The 12028-nt window shown below is 57.7% G+C and overlaps 1 protein-coding gene across 3 annotated transcripts in view; it reads right to left on the bottom strand.

Moving 5' to 3' along the window:
• NRXN2 (neurexin 2) overlaps positions 1 to 12028 on the bottom strand; it is a 94989-nt gene that overhangs the window by 39265 nt on the left and 43696 nt on the right. For all 3 annotated transcript variants that reach the window (XM_090259170.1, XM_090259178.1, XM_090259187.1), the window contains exons 11-16: positions 6192 to 6218; positions 4591 to 4710; positions 3794 to 4175; positions 3068 to 3258; positions 1210 to 1383; positions 705 to 824 (exon numbers count right to left, since the gene is read on the bottom strand). In XM_090259170.1, coding sequence (XP_090115296.1) covers positions 705 to 824; positions 1210 to 1383; positions 3068 to 3258; positions 3794 to 4175; positions 4591 to 4710; positions 6192 to 6218 — 1014 coding nt within the window. The remainder of the gene's footprint in view (positions 1 to 704; positions 825 to 1209; positions 1384 to 3067; positions 3259 to 3793; positions 4176 to 4590; positions 4711 to 6191; positions 6219 to 12028) is intronic.

Genomic DNA, 12028 nt, shown 5'->3' with positions numbered 1-12028 from the left:
TGCCCTGGGGCAGAGGGTCAAATAATATGCAAGTTGGCAGGCAGATACCCAACCAGGGAGTAGAAGAAGCAGTCAAGGACACTAAGGGGTGTCCTTATGGCTCCAAGGGACAACCTGCAGTTGGGATTCTTGAGGGGAGAAGAGAGAAGAGCATGGCTGATGCCCAAGACGCCAGCTATCCAGCAGCCTGGCCTCCTGGGAATCTCCCGAGTCTGCCCTGCAGGGCATGGTCCTCTCTGGGCAGGAGATAACAGGCTCCACTGCATAATTCTGAGGGCACCAGAGGAAAGGGGGTACAGGTTGACACCAGCCCCCCGCCCTGTGCAATAGTGTGTATATGTGAGCTACATATACACCCAACATGTAAGACCATGGCCAAAATCTCATGGATAGAGCAACAGAGACTGACGCCTTTGGTTATGGGTGAAGGGAGCAGTGCCCCACCAGCTCAGAACGAAGAAGGGAGTCCATTTATCAACAGGTCGCCCCAGAAATTCAGGCAGCAGCATTCCTGCACAGGCCTGAGAGAAAAGACTGAGAGGGGATAGTAGCCAGCGGCTCCCCTTGGGTTCTTGTGACAAGAAGGGATGAGAAGGAAGCAAGCGTCAAGACTCTCAGAGACCCTCCCTCCTCCCCAGCAGTCCCCAAGGCTATGACTGGGCCAGGACCTTCACCTAGCACCCCCACCCCTCCCGGGCACTCACGGTCATTGCAGACAGGGCCTCCATAAGAAGTCATGGTGCAGTCACAGGTGAAGCCATCCCACTGCTGCAAGCAGACGCCCTGGTTGGCACAAGACTCTTCGGTGCAGGTGGTGCTGGGGCCTGGAAGAAGCAAGAGGAAGGAACACACCATGCTCAGCCAAGCCCCCTCCCTGCGCAGGAGGTGCGGAAACTTCAGGGCCCGGCTGAGAGGTCCTGCTCTCAGTTCTGCTAGGCTGAAAGGGCCAAGTACTGATGAACGGGGCGGGGTGGGAGTGGGAGGGCTCAAGGACTGCCAGGTTTGGCCTTCAACTGTGGTAGGGGGCCAAGGTGGGAGGTAACAGGGAGGGCAAGTAACACTTCTCCCCCTGTACCCCTGCTCCAGAGCTAAAGGGCAGGCTCGTGCAAAGCCTGAGAAGGAAGGCCACTCTGTTGCCTTGGTGTGTCTCTGCAGCTGGCCCTCCTGCAGCCTGCAGGGTCACACCTAACTCCTCCGCCCTACACTCACCGTCACAGCCCCTCTCCACCTGCCCGATGCGGTGCAGGGCGTCAGCGATGAGGTCTGGGAGGCGCCCGTTGAGGTCCACTGAGGCCAGGCAGCCCTGAAAGCCATCCCGGGAGGCCACCAGCTTGGGCAGGTTGCTGAACATATTCTTGCTCAGACCACCAATGTACAACTCCCCTGCAAAGGGAGCGGGGTCAAAACTTAGGCATCCCGGTCCCTGTTCCTCCCTCAGGACTTCGCATCTGGCCATCAGATCTTCCTGCACGTGCAATGTCCCATCCCAGACTCCAGCTTCTTTTATGGAGACCCAGCGCCTTGCATACACCTCCCCGCCCCCTTCCTTCGTCCTTCTCCACTTTGCCATCTGCTCCTCTCCCAGAGAAGCCCAGATGCAGGGGGCGGGGGCTGGGGGGAGATGGGAGGGAGCAGCTGGAGAAAATTGCTCCATGTTCTCTCCCACACATCTGATTCCAGTTCCGGCCTGTAATCAGAGCCTTTCATAGACGTGCAGCCCCAATCCCCTCCACCCCTGGTTCCCCTCTTCCAGTCTCCCATTCCCAGAACTCCTTCAGGTCTCCCCCAGCCTCTCCCGACTTGAGTTCTCCCGTGGGAGGGGGGGGTTTAAGCCCAGCTTCATTCCCCCAACTAAGGCTTGGCCTGGAAACTCCGGGTGACGGGGAAGTTCTCCTCGGGACCAACCTGATCCCCACACTGCCTGGCCATCTCAAACCCAACTCCCTGGACGTTTTGGCCAGCCCACTGCAGAGCTTCAGCAGGTCAACTCTGATGCCCTGGCCATAGACTCAATGCAACACAAGACAGGCCCAGAGCTCCCCAGATCTGCAGCCCCATGGGTTATCTGGGGCACAGCACCCCCTTCTGGGTGCAGAGAGAATTGGCAGCGTCCCGCCACATCATCTGGCCCAGGATCTGACCAAGCTTCCAGCTCCAGCTCCGCTGTTTGCTCACTTGGTGACTTTAGGGAAGCCATCTAGCTTCAGGAAGCTACTGTTCCCACCTCTCTAAGAGCGGGATGAATTCAATGGTCTCTGAGGATCCTCCTCAAGCTCGGACAGTCTGAGTCACACTGACACCCTAGGTCCCTATGGAACTGAGGGCTGCTTTGGGCTTGTGAAAGAAGTCGCCCACATTGCCCCATTGGGCTCTGCAATAGCCATGGGTATTGTCCTCACTCCTGTCCCAGCACGCCAGTTTGCAGACTCCTCCTCTTCTCTGCTCTCTGAACCACCCCCTCTGGGGCAGGCGATAGCTGCTTCAATGGCTACTGAAGAGGCCCTGGGGAATGTGGGTCCCTGGTGCAATAATACTGAGCCCACCAGCAAACCCTGGGTCCAAAAAAGTCCCCAGAGCTAGCCCAGCCAAGGCCCAAGGTATATGACCAAGGCAGCAGGCAGGGACCCAGTTACTGCTACTTCCTCCTCCCCTCATCAGCTCTCCCTCCTATCCCTCTCTCTTAGCAGCAACTTCCAGGATGCTAAGCTCCCTATTCTCTCCCCAGCTCCTCATCCAGGGCAGGCTTCTCAACCTTGGAGGACCGAGAGGTCTTTGGAAGGCCTGGGCTACCTACGCTTAGCTTTAGAGTAAGGCCACCAAGCTCCCCATAAGACACATCCTGTGACCAGGCTTTTGGTGCTGAGGACAGCCCTGCAGGAGAGGCACACAGACCTCTGACAGGAAAATATCAGGCTGGACATAGTGGAGAACAGGAAAAAGTAGAAACTGTGGGCAGGGGAGGAGGGAGAGTCACGCTGATGGAAGCACCCAGAGTGGGCTGAGTTTGTGGGGCCAAGGGGGTATCTGGTCTAGGGCCAGGCCTCCTCCAGAGACCCCGGGCCCCCACCTTTGAGATCGAGGTTTCGGGCACCATTGGAGTGCTGCGTGACAGTGCGGGAGTCAATCTTGAGCGTGTGCACATTGCCTGGGTCCCTGGACACCACCACGTTGTGCCACTGGTTGTCATTGACTGGTTTGTCTGAGTTCCCCTTCATCAAGGACGGGCCATTCCCCAGGTCAAACACGTAGTGGATGTACCTGCCCCACAGTAGAGAGGAGACACTGGGTCAAGGTGGGAGCAATGCTGGGAAGAAGGAACTACAGCTGGCAGGGGTCCTAAGTGCCACAGGAGGAAGGAGCAGAGGGGGAGACCTCACAATGGAGACCCAAACCAATGGCATGAGGGCTCTGATCATGGGGAGAATGTGCAGAGGAAGGGCCACAGAGGACTGGTAGGGGGAGAGGTTTGTGGGGACATCAGGGCCTCCTGAGATCAGGGACAGAGATGCTCTAAAGTGGGGTCCTCTCAGGCAAGAAAGGCCACAGGAACATGGCCCTGTCCTCTGCCTGTAGGGAGGGCCGGAGGGTCCAGGTCTGGACAGTGAATGAAGAACAGATATAACTGGAAAACCCCTGGGAAGGAAGTAACTGGGAGTCACCAGGGCGGAAGAAGGGGGTGCTGCTTTGCCATCTTGACCTGCAGTTGGGGGCGATTAGACATCCCAGCCAATGGCTGAGGGACCATATCTTGGCCAGCAGGGAGAGGGGACCACTTCTTTGGCCAGCACCTCACCCCTTGACCAGCTCGATGACAATGAAGTCATTGCCGTTGCCGGAGTTGAACAGGAGAAGCCCGTCGGGAGCTGTGGTCTTGAACTGGAAGAAGAGGTGCATGGAGGCATAGGCTTGAAGCGTGGCAAGTGCCAGGTAGCTGCTCCGACTCTTGAAGGTGACAGGATCAGCCACAATGGCACGCAGGCCAAAGCGAGCATTGAGCTCGCAATAGGTGATGTCCCCATCCTTGCACTGGTCCATGTAGGGCTGACCATTGAACACCAGCCCGCTCAGGTGCCCGATGAAGTTGGAGGGCACCACAGAGATGAAACGCCGCTCTGTCATGATGCCCGTCTCGATGTTGTAGAACTCCAGCCGCGTATGGGCTCCTGCCATCTGTCCTGTTTGGGACAGGAGACAGAGACGAGGGAGGTGGCTTTGGGGCACAGGATGTCAGATCATTCTTGAGGTTGGGTCTTGGGTTCCCCAGGAGCCTCCCCTCCACCCCAGCACCACATGGCAGACATCAGCAAACGACCCTCAGGTAGGTGTTGACAGCAAGCACAGCTCCTGACCCAGAAGCGGTGGGACTCGTTAGTCCTGGGTGGACAGGCTTCCAGAGACTTGCTGCCTGCAGGGAGCTGTAAAGGTCCCCGGGGCCCAGCCCCCCCCCGCCCCCACAATAAACCAAACTTGAGGGAGAAATGTCAGCAGCGGCATGAGAGGATGCTGCCCGAGGCAGTGACCACCCACCAGAACAGGGCCAAGCACAGGTCATCACAGATGAGTCCACCTCCTTGGGCCCAGACCACCTACCCTCCACGGTCACGTTGTCCACAGACAGCTGCAGGCTCTTGCCACGCCGCACCACCCTCACCGTGTGCCACTCATTGTCATTGAGCTTATGCCCCGCAAAGAGGGTCTCGGGGCCTTTACCTGCAGCACCAAGGGGGGAGTGAGCATGGCACCTGTACACTCCCGTACACACCAGCCCAGACACGGAGCCTCGCCACCCACAGACATGTGCACGCAGGTTCACACACAGCCTATGGCACATATTTGGCTGTGCCACACACCTCTGCACGCAGGGACACAAACACATGAAGCGCTTTATACACACCCAGACACCGCAGTCCTGCCACCCTGTACAGCACCTGAGGGTGCTGTTTAAAGATAACTGATGTGAATCATCCTTGTGAGGCCCCACCCACGAACACTCACATCCTACAACCAGCACCCTCTCCCCCAGTCTCCTGAGGACCTTCCGTGTCAATGTGTGTGGCCAGCAGCTAAGTTCCCAGCATGCACGCATAGGTCTAAGACTTTCAGACATGCAGAGCTGCACCACGCACCCACAACTGCATTGCTGGCAGTGGAACCTCCACACAGACACACAGCCCCTGCACCTACACAGGGACCCAGTGTGACCATTCTGTACACACTGGTTGACTCCACACACTGACATACAACCACACACAGCTCATTCATCATGGCCAGAGAGGGGAATGTCTTCTAGGAATTATGACCATTGACCAGGACCAGGATTATCTGTTTCCAACTCTAAAACAAAAATATTTGTCTTTAGAACAGTGCTGAAACTTTGCAGCACTCCCAGGTCACCCCCTGGGCCCCCCAGTGCTCATGCCAGCAGGGAACGGGATTCACCACACATACGCACACAGGTGCCAAACACACAGAGACATGCTCAACACAGAGTCCCTCTGCCTACGCCTGCCATGGTCCTGTGCTCTCCTGCACAGCCTCAGGGCACACCACGCAGAACCGCTCTGAGACAGCATTGAGCCCAGGACACTGGGATGCTCAGAAATGTCCACATTGACTCTCCATCTCACCCCTGCTGAGAGCCTCGCTGTCACCTCTGAAAACACCTCCATTTACAGAAACTCTGTCCCTATGGGACACAGGAGCTGGGAGGGCTATTTTGAGGCCCTGATCCTTGCTGGCCGCCACTCATCTCAAGCCTCATGGTCTTTCCTGCGTGCCTCGCCCTCCCCCTTGTGGCCACCTCTGGAGATGCAGCAGAATATCCTAGCCCCTCGCTCCAGCTCCTCCCTGCCCATAAAGGGTGGTGGGCCATCCTGCCGCAGGTGCCACCAAAACTTTGTCCCACCTGTCCCAAGGTTACCTGGCCTTCATTTTCCCAGACCCGCTGAGCGTGCTGACCCAGCCCCCCACCAGAGCTCCTTGGTTTGGCTTCATTTGGCCCATTCTGTCTTCCACAACCACGCTACCCCCATCCTCCCCATTCCGGCTCCCCTCCCCACACCCCCTGCCCAAACCCCTCACACACAAGCCAGTGATGAAGGCTTCTCCTCCCCCCACCAGCCCTCCCATACCCCAGTGTCCAGCATCCCAAGCCCCTTGGAGCTCTGCTGAAGAAGAGGGAAGCCACTTACTGGGTGCGCAGCCGACGCGCAGGCAGTCTGGGGGGGCCATGGGGCGGGCAGAGGGGGAGGGGAGACAAAAAGGCAGAACATGTATTTTTTTTTTTTTTTTTTTTTACATCCTTCACAGGGAGGGGTGTCTGCGGGCGGGGATTCCCCCCGGGGCCACTTTCCGGGGACCACGCGTGCCCAGGTGCCCTCTCTCCCCTTCCACAGTTGGATCCCTGTACCTCCTGCCCCCCAAAGGGCTCTAACCCTCCCCAGGTCTGGGGGGCAGGAAGAGGGCTTGCTTCTCCCTTCTTAGGAGGGCCCAGGCTTCTCCTGTCGGAGGGAGATGGGCACCTTGGGAACCTCAGTGTACAGGGGATCATAGGGGGCTAAGGGCCTGACCAGCCCCACACCTCCTCACCTCTGGGAGGGAGATGCGTGGAGCAGGCCAGAGTCCCTGCAACCCCTGCTCTGGGACGGCTCCCTGCTCAGAGCCCAGGTTGTGATACGTCACTCCCCATGCCCTCTGGGCTCTGGGCTCTGAGCTAAATGAAGGGGTCCGCCCCAGGGCCCCCTTCCGGTGGCCATATACCTCCCAAAGTCCCAGGGGGCTGGCCCCACCCCTGCAGGAACCTTCCTTCTGCCATTCCTAACCCAGAGGACGCCAGGCTGCACTCGGGGATCAATGGTCTCTCAGCCCTGAAGAGAAACCAGTACTAATCTGTTTTCCTAGGAGGAGCCACAGCCTCACAAATGGGGGACACTGAGACCCCAAAGCATGACTCTGAGGCCACAACAAGTCAAGGACAAGCAGGCACCATAAGCCAAGTCCCCAGCCCCTGCCCCCGCGTTGCTGTCCTCCAGCTCCAAGCTCTGAGTGTCCCGTGTGGGCCAGAAAGCACACTGTCTACAGAGCTGCAGCCTGGGCCTCTGGCCGCCCCCTAGTGGGACACGTCGCCCACAAAATGCCAGCTGGCCAGCCTTGCAGATGGAACGGAGCACCAGAGCCCCGCAAAGTTGGGACTTAGGGTCCTGAATGTCTCACTCCTTCAGACCCGACACCAGGAGCTGCAAAGTCCTGCGTCAGGAGGCAGAAAAGCTGGGTCCTAACCTCAGTACGTGACAGGCAGATCTCTGAGCCTCAGCTTCCCTCCCTGTGAGCTGAGGGGCTTGAACAGAAGGATCCTGAGCTGGGAGCAGGAAACGTATTCACTGGGCTGTTTCTTGCCTTTCAGAGGGGACAGTTACCAGCCCTCAGTTAACAGCATCCTGTGGCTCCTGCCAGAACAGGCTCTGCCCAGAACCCCAGGGGCTAGGAAGCAAAGGGGCGTAGGGGAACCTGGCAGCCCTGGACCCTGAAGGTTCCTGCAGGGGATTCCCCTGTGGCTCTGGGTGGCATGGGCCCCTCGGGCAGTACAGCTGAGCTCCACACGCGTCGTCAACCGCAGCAGAAGAGTGGGGGGGAGCGGCCGGGACCCTGAGCCACAGCCTGGCACCAAGGGAGGGCAGAGGGGACAGAAGGTCAAGGGGCAGACACAGGGGGAAGTCAGGAGTCCCAGAAAGGGGAAGGAGATAGAGAAGGCATACAGAGAAAAGAGGAAGAAAGGGAAGTAGAGGAAAGAAGCTGGACTGGGAGGTAAGGGGTCGGGGGGGGGGGAATGTTGGGGGGAGGGTGCCAGGCCTGGAGTCAGGTCACGGGGGCTCTCTCAGGGCCAGCAGAGTCTTCACCGATGAAGGGTCCAAAAAAGAAAAAAGGGGGCTGATAGGGCAGGCCAACTCCATTGGGGAAAAGGCCTAGGGAGTTCAATTCTTTCCCCTTCCCAGCAGGGGAGCACCAGGAATGGGGGTCCATCTGTCCAGAGAAGAGGTGTCAGTTCCAGGCCCACCCTCTGCAATGACCACACCCTCCAAAGCCCCCACTCCAGTGGGGTGTGAGGAGAGCAAACACCTGCTGAAAATGGGCACCCCAGGAGAGGGCCAGCGCCACCGTGGAGGAAAGCCAGGAGCTGCGAGTGGGAGAAGGAGAAACAGCCCTCCGGTGCCCTCCCTGTCCACAGCTCAGCTCAGGGAGTGTTAGCTGGCAAGCTCCTGACTAGTAAGTAACCTGTGTCTCAAGTTCAGGGAGTGGACAGAAGTGACTGGTCTGCACTAACCCACCAAGGCTCTGGTTGGACGTAGAGACCAGGGTGAGGATACGAATGTGTGATGGGACAGATGGGGAAGAAGTCGTGTGCATGGAAAGGAACTCAGGGAAAGAACCGGCTTCCCCGTGCCCCATCTGACTCCCTGCTACCCCCATCCCCCACAGACTGGAGGGGGTGTCGGGGTGGGGGGAGGCTTCTATGCAAGGAGCCTCAGGAGCCCACTGACAGGAGTCCCATCTCAGAAGTGACATTGCAGAGTGGCAGTGCGCTCTCCTGGTGCAGCCTGCGTTACAGCTGTCGCCCAGGAGCCCGGCCAACAGAGGGAGTTCTGACGGGCCCCAGGTGGGAACGAGGTGCCCTTCCACGGCCCCAGGGATTAAAGGGCTTTGGGATGTAATGTGTATTTAGTCTAGAGTTCAACGTGAACAAGAGTTGGACTTGCTCTGTACAGCTCAAGAGGGCAAAACTAGGTCCACAAGTGGGAGTTTCAGAAGTGGGGGGTGCTGCCACCTAGGAAGAATGACCCAATGATTAGGATGGCCACCTCAGAGACAACTGCTAGCATGGAAGGCATGTGACCACAGGTGCACAGCCTCCCATCAGTGTAGGAAGGCACAGGCAATTCACACACGGGGATGAGCTGAAGGAGGTGACTTCTAAGGACCCCTCCGGCTCAAAGATTCTTCCATTACGATGTGCCCTTCTTGTCTTACTGCCACATGGGCACACCTGGCAGAGGGCAACTCCGGGGACGGTGAGGAGGGACAGGAGGCCCAGCTGGGTACTGGCCCCAGGGGCCACACCCAAGGCAGGAGGAACCCAGGAACACAGGTCACACTGGACCAGGATGAGGAACCCAGAGGACTCTACAGTCCTCTAGGGACAGAGTAACTGTTCTGCTCAGGGGCTGCAGACAGCAGGGGTCTGGGAACTTGCTCAGGGGCTGCAGACATGCTGGAGCCCGGGGGACAGGGCAGAGGGCACAACCTGGCTTCTCCAGCAGGTTTCTCTGGCATCCCCTGCCTGGAAGGAGGCAGCAGTAGCCTCAGGGCCCCTTTGGCCCTCTCTGGCCTAGCACACACCCCATCTCCTGAGACAGGCACTCCGCGCCTCCTCCTAGCTGTGCCACCAAGTGGTCACTGGCAGACAGCTCCCTCTTCAGGGCCCAACACCAAGTCTGCATCGTTCCACTGAGCACCTGGTGAGCTGCACAGCTGCCTGCATAAGGCAGGCTCCCCCTCCCCTAGGATGAGACCACGAGGCCAGAGGCCAAGCCCCATCGGCCTCCTCTTCACTCCGCAGGAGCAAGTCCAGCTGAGGACGGGGGTGCCTGTCTCTGAGGCCCCGCAGGCCCTGTGCAGCGAACAGAATGGGGATCAGAATGGGGATCCTGAGGTGGATCATGGAATGTGGAAGGAAGCAAGCAAGCCCCCAGCCTGGCTCTAAGCTTATATCCCCATCCCAGTACGATTTTCCTTTTAGAAGGCTGGTGAGTCTCTATGTGTGTGTCTTGCATCTGAATAATGTGTTTACTCCCATTATTCCATCTGAGTCTCAAAACCATCAGAGAGCAGGCAGAGCAAGGATTCTTGTCCCCATTTTACAGAGAAGAAAACAGGCTCAGAGAGGAAATGACTTACCCAGCAGTCAAGGAGACCAAGGCTAGAACCCAGATCTTCTGGCCCCGGGCCTAGTGCTATTCCCATTATGGCCCAAGGCTGGGTGGTGGGGTGTGGACAGCCTGTTGTGTCTGTGTGACCACACAGCGACCACACGCCTCCCTGCACATACATCACTTCATATTTGTGGACATGTGCGTCCGCACCAAGCATTTGGTCACAGCTTGTCATGAGTCATATTAGAGATGGCATTTCTGTGGATGGGACCAGGCACAGCCAAGGGTGAGAGGCAGGTGAGGAGGACTGTCCTGCTGATTATCAGCCTGAGAACCACCTTGTTCTCTAACTTCTAAGTACTTAGGTGGCACAGACAGAAAAACAGGCCCATGGGAAGGACAGACTAGATCGTAAGAGTGAAAGGTCCCAAGGGCCCACCAGAGCACACTTCTCTGGCCAGGAATCACCTCCTGTCTGATCTAAAGAAACCTCAGCTTCTTCGTGGGGAACCTAAGATAGGCCAAGTGAGGAAGAAGCATCTGCCTTTCTGGCAAAGAGAAGGGCCCAGAGTTCCCCTGCTGTGTCCCCACCATGCACACAGAGCCATGTGTACAGCCGCACAGAGAACACACACACCCCAGGGCGAGGGGGCGTCTCATGCTGGGTACACTGACCTAGGCAGTCTGAGAAGCACAGGGCCCCTCAGGACACCCTGGACTGGTGCCATCCTCCTGTGAGCATTTCAGGGGTGCCTGCGGGTGTGGTACAGACCTGTAGAGCATTGGCCAAAAGGTATTTCCCATCCTGCTTTCCCCCACAGCACCGCCCCCTGCCACCCACTCTGGGCCGGGATCAGGGTTAGAAGCAGAGCTTCGAGGACCCCTAAAACCACTCTGAGGCCCTGGCTGCCTGCACACCTCCCCACCCCCAGCTCCCACCTCACTCTGCAAACCCTGTCCTGCGAGCACAAAGGCCAAAAGGGGAAAAAAAACAAAGAGTATTAATTTACTAACAAGTTAGTGGGCCTTCAAAAGGCCACTGTCTATCCCACAAATGCCCTGGAGACCAGCATTAGCATGAGTCTTCAGATAAATATTTAAAAGCTCAAAGCTCTGTTTTGTCTCCAGTAGAGGATTCTAACTTGCCTACTTCTCCGCAAGGCCCAGGACACAAGTGACCCCAGTGGCCTGAATCTTCCTACATGGCAGGCCCTTGGGTGCTACACATCTATTGGCTTAGAGAGGCTTGTCTGGACTGGACAGATGTGACCCCAGCCTGCACAGCTTAGGACCTTGTAGCTTCCATTGTTTCCCTGGCCAAAAGTTCCATGGTGGCGGGGACCTTGTCTTACCCACCACTGTAGTCCCAGGTTTGGAATAATCGTGGCACTTATAAGGTGTCCCATAAATATCAGCTGAATGAGTGAGCCTGCTGTTTCCTCTTCGCCCAACAGGCCTCATGGTCCTGCCCACAGGACACCCAGAGGACTGTCAGGTGAGGTGGAGCCACGGCCTGCTCTGGGCCGAGGCAGAGACACGAGCCCTCTGAAGGCAAGGGCTGCCGATGCCCTTCCACCCCAGCTCGGTTAGAGGCAGTCAGGAAGGCATGTGCTTTGGGCAAATGACCTGAGTCTGAGTCTACATCCATCACCCCCACTATCTTTGTGACATTGGATAAGGCAGTATATGAATTTCACAGTCTCTAAAACAGGGATAGCAACACCTATCTGGTGATCTGGTGTCATCACAGGGCAGCTATGGGACTCCAAGGTGAAAGCAGACAAGAGGAAGATGACGTCCTGATGCCTCCAGGGTCAAACGTGCGGCTACACACACAGACACCGCTCCTTAAATGCAGAGCACATGAGGGCAGCTGGGCGCGGGCCGGGCCTCCTTAGCACTGCGTCCGCTGCTGCACTGAGCGCGGCCCGTCACCGGTGTGCGCCCCCGATGAATGAACCGTGAATGAGCAAGTAAGTGGACGAGGCGACAGCCAAGAACGAGCTGTCGGTATATGTGTGCGCGCACGTAGAACGCACGCCACCAAGACCCACGTGAGAACTGTGGGAGGGCAGCTGTCATACCTCACGTGCACTCGGGCG

Source organism: Furipterus horrens, unplaced genomic scaffold, assembly GCF_987537825.1.
Source record: "Furipterus horrens unplaced genomic scaffold, mFurHor1.1.pri manual_scaffold_2, whole genome shotgun sequence".
Classification (NCBI taxonomy): domain Eukaryota; kingdom Metazoa; phylum Chordata; class Mammalia; order Chiroptera; family Furipteridae; genus Furipterus; species Furipterus horrens.
The sequence above is the reverse complement of the archived record's forward strand: the minus strand, read 5'-3'. Positions and strand labels throughout refer to the sequence as shown.